This window comes from Chrysochloris asiatica, unplaced genomic scaffold, assembly GCF_000296735.1.
Source record: "Chrysochloris asiatica unplaced genomic scaffold, ChrAsi1.0 scaffold00044, whole genome shotgun sequence".
Taxonomy (NCBI): domain Eukaryota; kingdom Metazoa; phylum Chordata; class Mammalia; order Afrosoricida; family Chrysochloridae; genus Chrysochloris; species Chrysochloris asiatica.
Window position 1 is genome coordinate 325,685 of NW_006408562.1, and position 19,824 is coordinate 345,508.

General features: G+C 39.3%; 1 protein-coding gene across 1 annotated transcript in view; it reads right to left on the reverse strand.

Moving 5' to 3' along the window:
• Positions 1-19,824, reverse strand: part of COBL (cordon-bleu WH2 repeat protein) — a 316,809-nt gene that overhangs the window by 216,669 nt on the left and 80,316 nt on the right. Inside the window, exon 5 of the mRNA XM_006861913.1 lies at positions 17,190-17,287. Coding sequence (XP_006861975.1) covers positions 17,190-17,287 — 98 coding nt within the window. The remainder of the gene's footprint in view (positions 1-17,189; positions 17,288-19,824) is intronic.

Consider the following 19,824-nt stretch of genomic DNA (forward strand, 5'->3'; position numbering starts at 1 on the left):
TGTCAACAATAGTGAGGTTGGCCCAGGATCAGGCAGTGTTTCATTTTGCTGTGCCTAAGGTTGCTATGAGTCGGTACTGACTCAATGTTACCTAACAACAACAACAACATGTGTTGGAGGAGAACAACGAAAGTGCCATGGGCTGACAAAAGAACCAACAGATCTGTGTTGGAAGAAGTGCAGCCAGAGTGCACTGCGGAGGCCAGGATGACCAAACTTCGTCTCTCATACTTCGGACATATTGTCAGGAGGGACAAGTCTCTGGAGAAGGATATCATGTTTGGTAAGGTGGAAGGTCAGAGAAAAAGAGAAAGATGCCTAGCGAAATGGACTGGCAAAGTGGCAGCATCAATGGGCTCAAGCATGGCAACATTGTGAGGTTGGCCCAGGACAGGGCAGTGTTTCGTTCTGCTGTGCATAGAGTTGCTATGAGTCAGTACCAACTTGATTGCACCTAACAGCAACAACAAATCCAACACTAACAAATCACCAGAGCACTGAGCCTTCATGTTCAATGTGTGGCCCACTGACTTGTAGCCCAGCCATATCTGCTTCCCATGGAGTTCATGCAAATGTCAACTTTCAGGGCCCCTGAGTCAGAGTGTCAATAGGACCCAGGGGATGTGTGTGCACTCAGTGTTTGAACAGTACTTGGTTAGCGTGCTCCTTTGCATGGATCTTTCCCAAGTTCAGAGCAGGGGCTTGTTCTTGCTCCTCTCTGTGTTCCAACTGTCCACTGGTTCCTGTGTCTCACACAGGAGAGACTTATTAAACGTTTGGCAAAAGTGGCAATGGGGCTGAGGTAAAGAGGAAGAGAAGAGACTCACTTGATGCAGGCTTCCACAGGATTTGTTCTTTTAGAGGCGGTACTATGCTTGCTCCATCTTCCTTCTACTTTTTTTCCCTCTCTTTCTCTCTTCTTACAACGTCTTTCTCACTGTGGAATCACTTATCTTTAAGTCATTCTTGGCTCATACTAATCTCTTATGTGCCAGAGTAGCACCACACTCTATAGGGTTTTTTTTAATGGCCAATTTTTCTACAAGTAGACCTCCAGGCCTTTCTTTTGAAGTGTCTCTGGGTTGTGGACTAAAATCTCGAACCTTCCAGGTAGAAGCTGAGCACTTAAATGCGTACACCACCCAGGGAATCCTTTCTCACCATTTACGGTTCCTATTCTATGAGCCAGGATTCAGACTTTAGAAATCATGTCCATTTAAGAAATATCCCCAAACCCATAAATACATACATATGTGTGTGTGTATATACATATATATGTTTGTTGTTGTTGTTGTTAAGTGCCGTCAAGTTGGTTCCAACTCATAGACCCTGTATAGGGTTCCTGAGGTGAGGCTGGTGAGTTTGAACCACTGATCTTGCAGTTCAAACCAACCTTGCAATCCAGTGCTAATCCTACAGTGACACAAGAGGAAAGGAGTCCTGGCGCGTTGCTTTAGGATCAGAAATGGACTGCAAACCACACGGATGGTGGTTCAAACCCAACAGCCACTTTGGAAACCTTATACAAGATCACTATGAATCAGAACTGACTCAAGGGCACTTAACAACAGCAATATATTTATATATATATGTAGACCCCAAAAAGTTTGTGGAAAAAATTGAATAGAAAGATAATGGATTTTTTTCAGTAAAGTTTTGAAGCTCCCATGGTATTTTCAATAGGTTCATATGCATGTGAAAGTTAGACAATGAATAAGGAAGACCATAAGAAATGATGCATTTGAGTTATGGTGTTGGAGAAGAATATTTAAAGTGTTGTGGATGGCTAGAAGAACAAATCAATCTGTGTTGGAAGAAGTACAACCAGAATGCTCCTTAGAAGCCAGGATGGAGACACTTTGTCTCTTATACTTCAGCCACATTATCAAGAGGGACCAGTCCCTAGAGAAGGACATCATGCTCGGTAAATTGGAGGGATGAAGACGAAGAACCCCAATGAGATGGACAGGCATAGTGGCAGCAGCAATCGGCTCATGAATAGTAACAATTGTGAGGATGGTGCAGGACTGGGCAGTGTTTTGTTGTTTTTACAGAAGGTTGCTATTAGTCAAAACTGACTTGGCAGCCCCTAACAACAACAACAACAACAACATACATAGCCTTTGTTTATGGTGATAGCCCACTGACTATATTTATTAAAATAGTACATTTTCAAAAGAATGATCATTTTAGCCTTGGGGAGAAAAAGAGGGGTTGCTAGCATTACATAGTTAGTCTCACCTGTGTTTACATTTCTAATGAATTAACAGAAAAACAAGAAGCAAATTTATCTATATGTTAACACTGGTTAACTGTTAATTTTATTCTGGAAATTTTCTATGAATTGGAAATATATTGGAACTTTACAAAAAAGCTGAGATGTTCCAGGGGTAGTTTCTGTTTGATGAGTGGGACCTGAAGCCCACTCAAGGTCAGTTGGAGACCAGGCAGCCATTGGCTCAAGCTGAATCCACAGCTTGTAACAATGTCACAATAGGAAGAAAAAGGAAATATTCCAGGTTGATAGGGGGCAAAATAAAGGAAAAACTAAAAACCAAAAAATAAAAAATAAAATGCTATTAACGCAAGAAGTCAGAAGAAGGGCCAAGGGAGGGAAAGCAGAAACAGCTAAGCCAGGAAAGACCAGAGGAGCCTCAGAGCCTTAAAGAGAATCCCTGGCTCTGGATGGAAGCAATGGGCCAGCAGGCATCTGAACTATGTGCCTCAGAGCCAAGCCCTGAACGATGTGAGAAGTCACAGAGGATGTGTAAGGGATGAAGAAGTAGTCAAGTGAATCCGGTTCCATAGTTCAAGAAAAGGGATTGCGCAGGCTGCAGGAACCAGATGCTTACTTAACATTTCCCCCTAGAGCTGGAAAAGAAAATTGCAATAGCTAATGCATACAGATAAATACATGAAGGAATAAACCACCCTAAATAAAATACATAATTTTTAATCTGACTGTTACTGAAGGGCGATTAGACGGATGTCAAGTATATAGCCCTAATGGGCCCCAGCACATTGCTCATGAGTGTTAGAGGTAGACACGTAGCTAGAGGACGGTACAAACTATCTAGAACTCCAGGAGCTTGAGCACATTTTCTGCAGTAATGTGAAACCATGGCTCAATAATGAATTGAAAGGAATGAACAAAGGGAAGGCTACAAATTGGGGAGGCCCATCTCACCCTGGGGTAAACACTGGACTTCGAACTACCATGTTAGCAGTTCATGCCCACCAGCCTCTCTGTGGGAAAAACATGAGGTTTTCTGCTTCCACAAAGGTCTACAGTGTTGGAAACCATATACAGGGTTGCTATGATTTGGAGCTGACGAGGAGGCAGCACTTAACAAGAGTCTCACTAGCAATCACCTGCTCCACAACCTGAGCTGAGGCAGAAGGAAATATATCTAGGAACACAGGAATAGCAACAGTGAGAAAAGATGACCTCAGAGCACAGGAAAGCCAGTGCGTGTTTGCAGGTGGGGAGGCCCCATGGTGACCTACTTTCCCTCTGAACAGAGCAGTGACATGAAGGATCACTTAGTGTGAACAACAGTGTGGGAGGCGGACCAACAGCAGCAAGACCAGTCAGGTGGATGTTGGGGCATGGCGCTGGGGAGAGCTGGGGAGAGGACATAGCCAGCAGGGCAGGATGGAACTGGTGACAGTGTGTTGCAAAGTGCTGAGATTCTGGGTTTGTCCCGAAGGCATGGCCAGCTTTGAAGATGGATTGCAGATAGTGTTTGAGAGAACAGAAGACTGAAGAGACAAATTCCATTTCCTGAGGCAGGAAAGGGTGCTGAGGGACTGAAGATTGGCATCTCATCTCACCCTTAGTTTCTGAAACAACTTCCAGTGTCACTCACTCAACCAATCACTATTGGCAGCCAGGATTGTACAGTTTTATATTTGTTTGTCAAAGAGCAGGAGAAAGCAATAAAAACTATAAATAGGCAAATATATATATATATACACATACACTCATGCTTTAAATAAATGAAAGAAAGATGTGTAATTTTAAAGAGGCATTTTTTTAAACTTTCAATATACCTAGTCAAGGGTTTAAAATAAGTTTCCTTTTTTTCACTTCTAGAATTATTGGCATCAGGCACTGGTGACCAACTTTGTAGGCTGTGGCTCCCTATCTATTTCCAGTCTAAAAATCGAGTCTTACAGAAAAAAAAATATCAGCTTTAAAAACAAACCCTTCTCTGGCAATTGCCTGGTTTGCATTAGAGATAATACGATATAATAGGGTGTATGATATAAGGAGTCCTGGTGTGGCGCTATGGGTTAATGCACTAGACTGCACAGTCAGTTTGAACCACAAGGTCAGTGGTTTAAGCTCATCAGTTGCTCCTTGGAAACCCTATGTAGGGTTGCTATGGGTCGGAACCGACTCGATGGCACTTAAGAACAACAAATGATATCAAAAGTTTAAATGACTTTTAATGACTAAACAGGTGCGAAAAAAACACCTCAGGATTTTTTAAATTGTGTTTTATGATCTGTTTGCTTCCCAATATTTGATAATACGAGTTGTGCTTACCAATGGGAAATTGGGTCCCATAATAAAACATTTATTTGTTGGTGGTGGCAATGTTACTATCGATTTATGCAAGTAGCACACACGTCATAAGGTTTTTGTAAACCACACAACCCCCTTACACATTAGTATCCTATGAGGGCAATTCATGCTATTTACATGGGTATACTGTGTGCAGAAAATACACTGCATGTCACAACCATTTAGGACAACAATTCCATTTTTCCATTAATTTTTTTGAAGCCTCCACATATACTCTACTGAAAGCTATAAAATTGTTACACCCTTTGCTTCTTTCTTTCCTGTACAAGTACTTTTCCCAAGAAAAGCCCTTCACATGAAAAAGGCTTTGGGAACAAATGGATAATACCATAAATCAGAAACAACAAATAACAGGGTAGAGAGATGTAACATTTACTAAGTCAAAATATGATCTTTCAGTGCTCTGTACCTATTCAGTCTTACCCTATTTATGGAGAAGAATATGGGATTCTAAAAGGCCACAGAGTTACCAAATGCTAAAGTAAAATGCAAATGCAAGCAAACAAAATCCATGTTTTCCTTTTTTACATAAGATTGTATCCCTTAACAAAATTAAGACACCATGCTGTACCAGGCAAACTATTAATTATGAATTGTGCTGCTAACCTCAAGGTCATCTGCAGGAGAAAGATGAGGCTTTCTGCTCTTGTAAAGATTTGCAGCCTCGGAAACCCTGTTCAGGGTCACTATGAGTCGGAACCGACTTCACGGTACTAAACAACAACAACAAATGAAAGGCAAAAAATGCAAAACCCTAGCACATCATTGCTGACATGATACAAAATGCACAACGTACTTTTTAAGAAAGATTTAAGAATACATGAACTGACAATTCATTTTGTTAGATTGTAGGCATTCTATGTAGTTTCCCCACCCCACTTTAAAAAACTTTCCATATGCCATTTATTTTTATAATATTTTATGTAAAACAATCTCACAAGGTACAAGCTATGCTTTTTAACCAAAATATCTCTGCAAAGTTGATTTATAACAAAAATTAGTTCTGCATCACAAACATGTGGCTCAGCCCCTGGGACGTATTTTCCTGTCCTAGATTTGTGAACATTCCATAAACAAAGTTAATTTTAGCTTCTTTGGTGGAGATTATTGAATTTCAGGTGGATGCACTGTGCCTGTGGCGACACTGACACCCTGTGGCAGAAATGACCTGCCACATACTTCCCATAAGCATTTAAAGTGCTTTGTCATCTGCTTGAGATGGGGAGTTTCCTCTGGGCCCTCCTGTTGACTAGGAACACAGAACTCTACTAAGCATAGGAGGGCAGCTAAAATGACAGCGAGAATTTTATTAACTTTTTCAAAATGTGAGCATCCATGGAAACTTCTGGACTCCTAGATGTTGGACCCCTGCCATATTGCAGAAAGAGTCCTGGTGGCACTGTGGGTTAGGTGTTGGGCTGCTAACTACAAGTTCCCTGGTTCAAACCAACCAGTTGTCCCAAGGGAAGATGATGAGGCTGCCTGCTTGCATTAAGATTAATCTCAAAACCTCTACACAGGGTTGCTAAGTACCAGCCCAGACTCGATGGCGGCAGGTTTACAGTTCCTGTAGTAGTTTTCTCCAAGGCCTGGTCTTTCTGGAAGCTTTGAGGGCCTCCCTTGAACTTGGGGACCACTTAATCCTGGATTCTAGCCACTTTTGTTTTAGGCCTTTTGATACAGAACTCCAAAACTAGTAAGGGACATTTTCCATCCATGAGAACAAAACACTTTATGATGACAAAATTATTTCCAAAACTGATGAAACATGGAAAGGGGACATCTCCTTAGACAATTTACTTTCTAATTGAGGCAGAAATAAATAATAATAAAAAAAAATTACTGATTTGCACTTCATAGTAATAAGCAATATATAATGGTATCTGGTGTCGCTCATATTGAATAACCTACAGATTAGCCAGATTTAAAGAATTTGGTTTTTGCTTTCTGTCTGTTTGCTTGGTTTTTTTGATAACCATAGGAAGGATCCATTTCTTCCAAAGTTTCATTTTAAAGAGAAAATTCTTCAGCTTGGCCAATGTCCATAGAGAAGTAGCACTAGAACTAGGGATAGCTGACTTCCAACCAATGTACTTTCTACTTTCTGTGTGGTATGGCACTGTGGGTTAATGCGCTGCACTGCAAGATCAGTTTGAACTGCAAAGGTAGTGGTTCAAGCTCACTAGCCACGCCCTGGATACCCTATACAGGGTCACTATGAGTCCAAAGCGACTCACCGGCACTTAACAACAACAAAACAAATTACAAATTGTCTCAGAAACTTTGTTCCATTCCTGTACATAGTTTATATCTCTTGTTCACTTGACATAAGGAAAGAGCTATGGACAGAGCCAGAAGCTCTGAGAGCCACCTCCCCACCTTCTCAATGATCAGCAGCAAGACTCTTAACAGGCCATTTCAACTCCTTTTGTCTCCGGACCCACAGGTGAGGGACGAGAAAACTACGATCTATTTCATGTTTTATAGTTTCACATGCTGAGTTTCAAGAAAATAAATAATGATCCAACTCCTTAAGCAGTGTACTTCATGTGGATAAGCCAGTCCATTTATCACCCCAGACTCATGTTTCTAGAGCCCTCACAATGTATGCACAAAGATGGTGGCGGTGGTGATGTGCCATGGAGTCAGTTCCAACTCATAGTGACTCCAGACAGGTTTCCCAAGGCTGTAAATCTTTATGGGAACAGAAAACCTCATCTTTCTCCTGCACAGCAGCTGACAGTTTCAAACTGCTGATCCTGAGGTTAGCAGCCCGATTTGTAACCACTACGCTATCAGAGCTCCTTCATGAAGATGATAGTTTCCTGTAAAACGTAAATCTCCCAGGAAATTACTTGAAGTTATTTGGCAGTTATTTATTATGACTCAAGCACCATTTAATAAAGAAAATGCAGTTACATTTGGGAATTGAGTAGATGGTAGTGTATATGACCTTTCCAAGGAAGACTGTACAAGGGTAAGTAAAAAAATATTGCAACTAGAATTTGCATTCATACATGCATGCATTTATTTCAAACAAAATGTGGCTAAGAATGTCTCTGTGTTTGGCTGATGGCTGCAGACAGACAAGTTCTCTTAGAAATACTTGTCTTGGTTTCATGAGGTTGCCTTTAAAGATGACACTTTGAGGACTAAGGTGAGACTCACCCAACTCATGGCGTAATCAACAGCCTCATATCAATGTGAAAGTCTGATAATGAATAAAGAAGACTAGAGGAAAATGGTGTTGGCAAAGAATATTGAAGGTATGGACTGCCAAAAGGACAAGCAAATCTGTCTTGAAAGAAGTACAGTCAGAATGCGCTCCTTAGAAGAAAGGATGGTGACATTCATCTCACACGCTTTGTATCAGGAGGGACCAGTTCCTGGAAAAGGATACCTTGCTTGGTAAAGGAGAAGGTCAACAGTAAAGAAGAAGACCTCCAATGAGACAGGTTGCCATAGTAACTGCGATGATGGACTCAGTCATAACAACTGTGAGAATGGCATAGGCCAGGGCATAGAAGCAGTGTGGTGGTCAGCACTGTATATCAGTGAGGCAAATATTCATCATACCAAATCTGAGAAAACCCCAGTGCTTATGGGATTTATGGTAGAAAGATATCCACTAGGAGACTGAACCCACTTACATTGATTACTGGTAATTTGAACTCCTGGTGTGGTACTGCAGGAGCAGCACTGGACTATGAACCACAAGGTCAGCAGTTCAAACCAACCAGTTCCTCCTCAAAAACCCTATACAAGGTCACTAAAAGTCGGAATAGACTTGACAACACTTAACAACAACAACATCAATCTGCAAAAGAAGTTGCCTCTTGCAAGGCATGTAAGGCAACTGAGAGAAGGAGAAATAAAGGACATTCAAAGAAACAAAAGGATGCTGTGATCCATTCATGCCCATCCTTTCTAGATCTACCCTCTGTTAGGAGTCAGGAAGCCGAGGTCTGACAGCATGCAGACCAGAAGTCGATGACTAGGGTGAAGACTATATAAACAATAACAGAGTGCGCTTTGCACAATTTTACATCAGCAATATGCTTGATTGACAGAGGATAATAAGTAAAACATAGGGAACATTACAAATTTGATAAATAACTTGACCTATGAAAGTTGAGAAATTTCTATACGTATATTGTCGTTGTTGTTAAGTGCCATCGAGTCGATTCCGACCCATAGCGACCCTGAATACGGTTTCCAAGGAGCAGCTGGTGAGCTTGAACCACTGACCTTGCAGTTCAAACGACTTTGTAGTCTGACGCATTAGCCTACAGCACCACACCAGGACTCCTATATGTATATAAGGAAGGTAATTGTGCTTACCTTACAGTGTTGTGGAAAGGACAAAATGAGATCATATAACTAAGCACAGAGCCTAGCACAAAGCAAGAATGTTGTGGAATCTGTGTTCAACATCATCACAGCCCATCATTATTTATTAAATGTCCTGCCCTAGGGTTCAAAACACAGTACATTCTTTTTTCCAGGCAAACAATCTCCTATGTTGTTGTTAAGTGCCATTGAGTCAATTCTAACTCGAGCGACCCTGGATAGGGTTTGAAAGGTGCGGCTGTTGATTTAGAACCTCAGATCTTGCAGTTCAAACAGACCTTGTGGTCCAGTTCTTAACCTTATCATGCCACACCAGGCTCCTGTACCTGATCTTCTGTTCCATTAATGAGACAGAAAAAAATCTTACAGAAATTGGGTATTGCTCACTGCAAAATCTAGGGACTTCTTCATGCTAGAAAAAGTTACAATGCTTGAAATAGACAAAGTTCTGAGATGCCAATTGAACACTGAAACACAATGTAGTTTGTAGACTGCAAAAAAATATTTTAAGATCTCTTCCAGCAGCTTTCTCCCAAAGTAGAGACGGGTGGGAGTTCTGGCAAGATAGCAGACTAAGGAGACACACCGTCTACAACAAAGACATGAGAGTCCAAATGAAAGATACGAATGTAATCCTGGAGCCTTAAGCTCCAGAGACAAAAGATGGAGAGGTGGACTGAATACTTACCAGGAGAAGGCACTGAATAAAATGGCAAGGGACAGACAGGTGAACTGTCAGCTGGTTTGATGTAACACAGAAATTTTGAACTTTAGCAAGCAGCATTTTATTGAGACAGTGGGCTGACATCACAAATGCACTCTGGTGACTAGCAACAAAAAAGATGGGGTTTTGCCAACTCCTCCTGGTGACCAGAAGAACAGCCACCTCCCACCCTCACCCAAGCATTAGCTGTTGACACCCCTGCCTGCACAGTCCTGGCTGTGATGGAGGTCAGAAGTGTGTGCATCTCCTCTGCATCTGGAGGAGCCTGAACTCTGCCTCACCAAACCAATAGAATGCTCAGGTCCAGGTCCCAGCAGCAGTAGAACAAAGAGCCAGACCACCAAGCAGATCAGCGGGCCTTCCAGTCCACAGAGTAAGTAAAGCTGAGTGCCTTTCTCGAGTAGGGTGGCTCGCTTGTGAAGTTGGGTGCCTCCAGTCACTTAGTTGGGAGAACTAGGGTTTTCTGACCCATGGAACTAGAGCCAAGTGCCCTAAAAGAGCTTTGTAACTTGGCCAGAGGCCAAGCAAACGGACCAAAAGTCAGAAAGAGACCCGAGAAGAGACAGTTCTGACCAAGAACTGTGTTCTGAGCACTTCCTACTCTCTTAAGAAAGCCCTAACTGTGAGTATGGTATTGGAGTTCTGTGTGGCCACTAGAGTAGAAAGTGCTGTGGGAGGAGGGATAGTTGGTGCCATTTTTTGTTTTGTTTTACGTAAGAGTAGTAAACTCATATAATTTAGAGGAAATGAGAACACCTCCACACAGGTTAGACACAGACGTGAGATCAGTATGATGGGGGTCACACATGGACACAGTCTTTCAAAATACAAAACTACAACTGGACTGTTTTAAAAAACAAAAGTAAATATGCTTTGGCTTTTTGGTTGAACAATAAGAACTATCTTTCCAATTAGATCATATGCAAACATTTTCTGTAACTTGAAACTTTCCATAAAACAAAATCTTGGCAAAAAGACATTTAAGTTTGGAATATGACTTAAAAAACACCAAAAATTTTCATTAAAATCAAAGAACACTGTTATTGGCAAAGGTGTGTGAAAACTAACATTTCAATTTTCTGAAATCTTAATATGCAAAGTCTAAAAAGGTACCCATGGAGTCCTGTTGTAGTGCTATAGCATTAGCACTTGACTGCTAACCACAAGGTCAGTAGTTCATACCCACCAGCTGCTTCTTGGAAATGCTATACGAGGTCACTCTGAGTCAGAACTGAATCAACGGCACTCAATAACAAAAATGAACAAAATGGTATTAAGTATAATTATCATTTAATAAGTCCTGATTGGTGCTTTTTTCTCTTATTCTCCCAGAAGTAAACAACTACAATGATTGGGTAATGAGTTCCTATGAAAGCAGATAGCTTCCAAATCTTTGCTACTGACAATTTTTAAATATCGAATCTAATAAAATCTCATCAGTTATAGGAGTCCTGGTGTGGCACTGTAGGATATGCACTGGACCACTGGTCAGTTTGAACTGAAAGCTTTGTGGTTCAAACTCACCAGCCACTCCTTGGAAGCCCTATACAGGGTTGTTTTGAGTTGAAACGGACTCAACAGCACTTAACAACAATCAGGAACATATAGAAAATCATTCACAATAATTTTTGATAATAGATTACTATTTGAATTTGTCAGATTATTCAGAAGGACTATAAATAACTTGAAAGACACCAAAATAAAAATCATATATTTATTTATGCCAAAAAGTTTTATAAATAAAAATGAAAAAGGCACAGAATTAATGTTAAGTCTTTTCAAGTTTCATTTTTATGTCATGTTCTTTAATGGATACCTGGATTAAATTCCCATTCATCTCACTAAGAAAAAATTACTTTTCATGTTTAATAACTATGTTATCATTCTTGTTGCTTGTTGGTAAGTGCTGTTGAGTCAGTTTTGACTCATAGTGACTCTGTATAGGGTTTCCAAGGAGTATCTCATAGGTTTGAACTGCCGACCTTATGGTTCAAAGTCCAGTGTTGATCCTACAGTGCCACACCAAAAGTCCATGTTATCATTAGTACTATATTTTATAATTTTCTTTATTTTACAATTGTAATGAAAAATCAATCTAGAAGAATCTTGTTTTTATTTAAGTCTTTATGATTACATAAAATTTAAAAAATAACATATGAATATTTTATTGGAAAGACATGTCATAGATGAAAAATTTTAGTGACCTATAAAAACCCTATCATCTATTAATCTATAGAATATTTTCAAGCAAAAAATATATGATGAATAGAAAAATTATGTGGGCACTGGAATGGAAATATGAAATTAAGAAAATAACAATAATATAAAATTTTGTACTGTCATTCAAGGGTTTCCCCAGGTAATTTATTGAGTGATTGTGCATTTCATACATCTATTAGATAAATGTTAAATGCCAGTATTTACAGCATGCTTTGAGTTACATTCTTTTAAGTATTTAAACATTTAAAGATGGCAACTTAAAAACATGAGGACACATAAAGTTTTAAAATATTCTCTCAAGGGCTACGTGAGTGTTCCATGTTTTATTTGTAAGGTTGCAGAGTTAATAACTGGCAGATCCAAGGCTAAAAAATAGGTCTGGCTGGGTCCAAAACATCAGGCTATGCAAAGTAATGTGTGACAATAATTCCAGAAAGTATAAATTCAGTTAGCCTAGAGAATTTTCCTGGTCATGCTGACTAATGTTAGAAATAAAAATCTTTCAAATGTATTAAGGACAACTAAAAAAGTGAATACACATTTTCACCTTTGTGAATGTATGTAGACCACAACAAAAACCATTCTAAAAGGATTTCGTCATTTCCGTTTTTAGAAGGATTGCAAAGCAGTGAAAAGTTCTGCCAAGTTAGTAAAAGCCCTGCTGGGGTGTCAGTACTCACATTCAAGCCTTTTCCCAACGCTGCCTGTGAGCTGTCCTCATTGCTGTCCAGGCCTGACAGCCCGAGCTGCTCAACCTGAAACACAAACACATGCCCCAACTGTCACCATATGCAAATACGTTCCAAAAAAAGTTATGGCAAAAATGTCAGCACGACTATATTTCAAGGCAGAAGAACATGGATCTACAGAGTTTTCATCTGTGATCAGTTCCGTTAGTTTCTGGACACGAGACCTGTCTTAAAACAGTACCAAACCAAAGTGTTCACTCACTGACAATCTCAAGAAGATTTTCATTTTTCCTCAAGGAAGCTATTTGACTTAAAAATAAAAGCAATATTAAAACATTAGTTGGCCTGAACAGATGGAACTAGACACCTTACAAACCAAATAATTAACAGGGTCCTGAGGACTTTTAAGGGTGAAATTCAGTTTTGTCACTGCACTGATAATTGATTGGATGCGCACAGAAATCATGCGCCAAATATCTCACTCTTAATCTATGTTCATGATATCTCATTTGACTGTATAAAAGTGTGTTTTACCCACCAGTAATAGAATCACCTGGGGTGTCATTTAAACATACAATTCCTATGTCCCAACATGGTTAAATGGGACATGACCCATTTGCTAACCTAGGTCTCCAAGGTGATTATTAAGATTCTTGGGCTAGAAGAACAAATAATGTCAAAATGATAAAATAAATCATCAAACATCCTCAATGGGATGTGATCCAATCGCTAATGTAGGTGTCTAAGGTATTCTTAAAGGTTCTTGGGTTAGAACAAAATGTCAAAATGATACTGAATTATCAAGTGTTCTCAAAACATTAAAACACAAAAGATTTACAATAAGAAAAGACATTTCTCTTGTCTACTTCAGTCAAAATTATATTCCTTTTAAGCATATTGCCCAAAGGCATAGACATATGTCTAAGCCATATTATATATAGTATCATATATATGTGGTATATATAAATATATAAAATATGTGCATGTTCACGTACATAAATAGGTGTATATGTACACACGCATATATATACATGAGTAGGTTTTTGTGGGTTCATCTCTTTTCTTTTTACTTTTGAGGAAAAGAGAGAAAAGAGCCAATTTAGCTTTAAATGTCTTGCTAGTTCTTCTTCTTTGTGTTCTGGTTACTGAAAAGTTTGCAGACCATCTGGCATCATAGGATGTGATTTTAAAAATAATTTACTCCAAGTCCTCTTTTAAATGATGAAAAAATAGGAACCAAGAGGAAGCTTCAAAAAGTTAGTGGAAAAATTCCATTATCTTTCAATTCTGTTTTCCCACTATTTGAAGCCCCCTCATATGTACTAAGTGAAAACAGATCTGGGTTTGCATTCTAGCATTAATTAATTCTGGCATGTACTGGCACTATGATGACCTCAATGTTGCTTAGCTTCAGTTTCTTCACCTGTAAAGAGAGAAGTATAATATCTCATTTACTAAGTTTCTAGAAAGATTAAATAAGGTTGCACTTAGTACAGTATTTTCCATAATAAAGAAGAAGAAAAATATTAACTAAGAAGTTAATGCAAAAATATACTATTCAATAAGGGTAAAGCCAAAATAAGGGCTGCGTGGAACAAAATCATAAAACATATGACAGAGAAGGCAATAAATAAAAGATGCGTTATATATAAATAGAAAAATAACTACACCAGGTTCAAGACAGAGAAAAGAATATAGCACTTCACAAATGAAAGAAAAGTCATTCATAATCAAAGACCTTCTTTTCTGCTGAGTCATCCTCTCTTGAAACCTTTTCACACTATTTTGAGAGGGGATCTCCCAAAGAACTCTCAGAAGCCAAATTAGAAAGTCTCCAAATCTCCAACTCTGTGGGCTACTTGATTTTAAAAACAAAAGAATCTCTAAATGGTTTTGACCTTTTTCTGTTGGCAGTTCCATTTCTCAAAGGAAGACAAAAGACGAACAGCTTGAGATCTAAGTGTGAAAAATGAGGAAGTGGTAAGACATCTACTGGGAAATAGATTGCAAGAAGAGTAACAATGAGTGCAGTCTCGAAAATTTATTCCACAAAGTTCAGGGAAACTATACAGAGATGGAGAATTTAACACAAAATTCTGGTACTGTAATTCCAAGAAATCCAAACATAAAATGAGAAGAGAGGAAATAAGAGTTGAAAGAAAAGGAGAGAAGAGAAAAAGTTTCAAAAGACCTTAGAAGGATCAACACTGAGCACAGATTTTCAAAGGACAGTCAGGAATATGGGGAAAAAGCACCTATAACCAGTCATAAATAAATATAAGAGAATCACAAAACCACAATCTAATCATCAGGAGAGGTAAAGAAGCTTCAGAGAAACCTGCTGAAGATGCTAAGATGCCTCCCCTAGTTCACCTTCCTGAGTGTGATCGGGACCTTCCACTGCTGCCCTCCTTAACATGTGGAGACACAACAGGTCGGGTGGGGAAAGTGCTGGCTTTGCAGTCAGACACCTGGGACCTGACCCTGAGCAAGTAACTTTCCCTGAGCTCCCAGTGTCCTCTTCTGCAAACCTGGATGCATCACTACACTGGCTCCACAGGCCCCTGGTGAGCTGAGGAGATTCCCAAGGGGAGCATTGTGCACAGCTACCTAGATCTCTGAATGGATGGAGGTGGTTCCTAATTGTGAATACATTTTTCCTCTCATTTCCTTTAAATTATATACATGGCAAATGCTTCCAAATGAACCTCAGGGTATATGAGCATAACATTCATTATAAGGTTTTTTTTTTTCCCCTTTTTTCTCTCATTTATCGGTAAGGAAAAAATACTAGATAAAAGGAAAATATACATTTCAAATAGATAACATTATTAAATTAATTTTTTAAAATAACAAATTATTAAAATAGATAATATCTTGGTTATCAGGCATTTATGGATTTGAAAATCATAAGTGATAGTAAAAACTTCACTTTTTCAGAGCTCTGATATTATGTACAAAACATGACCTTAAAATTTACTTAAGACAATAAAAAAAAAACGGTCCACAAAAGAAACTTATAATGCAGCATATTAGTAAATTATACTGTGAGGGCCTAAGGATATTTAACAATTGCTAGCAAAAGTACGAGTTCAACAAATGGTATTCTTTCTAGCTCCTCAAGGCTTCATATGTTACACAAAGTTTGAGAGGCTTCATTAACGGGGATGATTTTGTTATTGTGTGATTAGTTGCCCCTGAGTTAATTCTACTCAGGAATCCTATATTGCGGAGCAGAACTGCTCCATGGGGTTTTCAGAAACAGAACATCAGGTCTGCTATTGAGGTTCATCTGGATGGATTTAAACCATCAACCCTTTGGCAAGTAAACTGCTTAACTATTTATACCACTCAGGGAATCCTATTTATAGAATGGCGGCAGCAGCGGTGGGGGTTGTGTGCTGTGGAGTCAGTTCTGACTCATAGCGACCCTGTATATGGTTTCTGAGGCTGTAAATCTTTATAGGAATAGAAAGCCTCATCTTTCTCCCATGAAGCAGCTGATAGATTCAAACTGCTGACTTTTTGGCTAGCAGCTCAGCTCGTAATCCACTACATTACCAAAGCTCCTTATTTACAGGGATGTTGTTGTTAAGTGCTGTCAAGTCAGTTCTGACCCACAGTGACCCTGTATAGGGTTTTCAAGGAGCGGTGGGTGAGCTTGAACTGCCAACCTTGCAGTTCAAATGGCTTTGCAGTCTGGTGCATTAACCCACAGTGCCACACCAGGACTCCATTTATAGGGATACTTCTTATTTTATATAAACTTAGCTACAACACGCTGTGTAAAGGGAGTAGTCCAAGTGAAACCTGTCACCTTTCCCTGTGACCCAAAAGTAAACTTTATGCTTAGGACCAGATGTATCAGCCTGACTTTCCTGGATGGGCTGAGAGTGTGAGCTGACTCCCTTTTCCAGGGCATCTTGATCCAAAACACATACTATAGCAGACAGTGGCCTATCAACACCTCCCTCTCCTTTTTCCCTGAGATGTCAACAATCTCAGAAAGTGCTTAGCTAAATGTGTGAGTTATATGGCACCTGGCCAATACCATTTTTATATCTGTTTCCAGCAGAGAGCTGCATGCAGACCATCTCTGTTCATCATGCCCACTAATACAGCAGGCATTGCTCTGTGTCTTCTCCAGATGAGCAGAGAGTGGCTGGAACCTGTGCCTGTATGTGAGGTATGTAGATTACTGTGCGCCAGGTGACAGTACTCCTTCCCTGGAGGGGGTTACAAATGTCACTTGCTTGACAAGTGCATTCATTCATTCATGGATGCCAGGGGAATATTCACTGAGCTTTAACCACTTGCCAGGTCATGAGTCTGTGCCAGCCCAAAGAAGGCTTTGTGGCTCGGGCCCTTCAGAAGTGCACAGGCTTTGTAATCTAACGGCAAATAAGACACTATCACCCAAGATCACTGCTTAAGGGATCAAGTTTGGAAACACAACGTATTCATTTCAGTGTATACTAACAGGCTTCCTTTTACCTCAAGGAATTAATATTCCTAAATAGAATTATTTTGAAGAATTCCCAGAGAGGTTAAGTATAGATATTTCAAGAGATTGCTTTTACTTAATGCACAAGCCTATGTTTATTTAATCCAGTACCTTACTATTGCTTCGTTTATTAACTTTGAAGAATCCCAGGAATTTTTTCTTCTCCTTATCTGTTTCATCATCTCCAAGTGATGATTTTCTAGAGGTTTCTGGAAAATGAAACAACAAAGTACTAAGTTATCTTTCAGTGTTTGAAACAAGAGATTATATATATCATTTTAAAAACTCAAGGAAGAAGCTCTCTTCTCTTACACGTTTAGTTGTTATAAGAAAAGAAAACTGCTGTTAAAATTATTTCTTTTGAAGTTTTTCAAGCATCTCAAAATCTTTAGGCCCATTTAGGAAATCTCTAAAGGTTCTTAGAATTTTTTAATGATTGCATTGATATTTTCTATGTAGAAGATTACAGAGTTCTGATGAGAATTTCACTATTTTCTCTATTTGTCATGATGATATTTATTGGTCCATTTCTGAAGATTTTTGTTTTCTTAACATTGAGATGCAATCCATAGTGACTGCTAACCACAAGACTAGTAGTTCAAATCCACCTGCTCCTTGGAAACACTACACAGGGTACCTATGAATCAGAACTGACTTGACAACATGTAACAACAACATCGTGGATAAGGCCGGGCCTTGTATCAAAATGAAAAAAGAAAAGAAATAAAAGTTCTAGGGCAGCATTAGCCAATGGAATTTAAAATGTTTTAGTTGTTGGTAGATGCCGCTGAGGCAGTTCCAACTCATGACAACTCTGTGAACAACAAGACAGAACTCTGCCAGTCCTGTGCTCTCCTCATAATTGTTGTGTCGGAGCTAACTGTTGTTACCACTGTGTCAACCCATCTCCTTGAGTGTCTGTCTCTTTTTCGCTGACCCTCCATGTTACCAAACATGATGTATCTTTGGGGACTGGTCCTTCCTGACAACATGCCTAAAATACAAGAGATTATGTCTTGCCATTCTCACTTCTACAGAACAATCGGGTTGTACTTCCAAGGCAGATTTGCTTGTTCTTTTGTCAATATCTTCACCAGCACCAAAAATCAAAGGCCGAGATTCTGCTATAGTTTTCCTTTTTCACTGTCCGGCTCTGGCATGTATATGAAGGAATTGAAAATACTAAAGCTAGGATCAAACACATCTAATCCTCAAAGTGACATCTTTGCAATTTTTAACACTTTAAAGAGGTCTCTTGCAGCAGATTTGCCTACAGCAATACATCTTTTGATTTCTTGACTGCGGTTTGCATTAGTGATGATTGTAAAATGAATCTCTGATAACTTCAATATTTTCTCCATTTATCACGATGTTATTATTGGTCCATTTTTGAAGATTTTTGTTTTCTTAACATTGAGGTGCAATCCATACTGAAGGCTATAGTCTTTAATCTTTGATGTTCAAGTTCTTTTGGCTTTCAGCAAGCAAGGTTGAATCCTCTGCATATCACAGGTTATTGTTAACTCTTCCTAGAATTCTGATGTCATGTTCTTCTTCATATAATCCAGCTTCTCAAATTATTTGCTCAGCACATAGATTGAATAAATATGGTGAAGGGATACTATGTTAACATAAATATATCCTGATTTTAAACCATTCAGTATCCCCTTATTCTGTTCTAACAATGGCCTCTTGGCCTATGTACAGGTTCTTCATATGAACAATGAAATGTTCTGGAATTTCCATTCTTTGAAATGTTATTCATAATTGTTGTGATTCACACAGTTGAAAGCTTTTGCGTAGTCAATAAAGCACAAGCAAACATCTTTCTGACCATCTCTGCTTTCAGTCAAGATCCATTTCATATCAATAATGACAACCCTCCTCACACATCCTCTTTTGACTCTCCCTTGAGTTTCTGGCAGCTCCGCAATGGTTCTTCTTTCTTGGTGCTTTTTTCTTTAGAATTTTATGGTTAGGATGGGTTTTACTATTTTACAGGAAAGAAATGGAAGCCCAGATTGGTCAGGTAGTTTATAACATAACCAAGGGCCATGGCTCCCAAAGTGTGAGCAGACAGAGGTTCAAAAAGGAACTTGTGTAAAAATGTAAATCCTTGAGTCTATTTCAGTCCTTTCAAATAAAAAATTTTGAAAATGGGGTCCAACACTCAATAGTTTTGCAGGCTCCTTGAGGATGCTTAAGCTGCACTCTGGGGGGTCACATTTTGAGAACCACTGGCATAGTGGTTAAGAACACCTAGGTTTGAGGCTTACTTCAAATTGTGGTGCAGTAAGTTAAGTGTTGGGCTGCTCATAGAAACATCAGTCATTCAAATTCATCAATTGCTGCTCAGGAGATATACGAGACAGCTCCTTCCCTAGAGATTTACAGCCTCAAAATCCCAGTGGAGCAGCTCTGCTGTGTCCTATAGGGTCATTGTGAGCCAGAATCCACTCAGGCCATGAGTTTCTCCTGTTTAGTTTTACCTTGCTTAGCCTTCCTAAGCTTTTGTTTCTTCACATGCATATTGGAGATGACTTTCTGATGGTGCAAATTAATTGAGGGACAGAAAATGACACACACAGCTCTACCATACTATTGATTATTATTATTAATTTATTTGCTGATAAAGTTTACTTTGTTGTTATTGTTGTCAAGTTGCTTCCAACTCATAGTGATCCCATGTAGGGTTTCTGAGGAGCAGCTGGTGGGTTTGAACCACTGTCCTTGTGGTTAGCAGTCC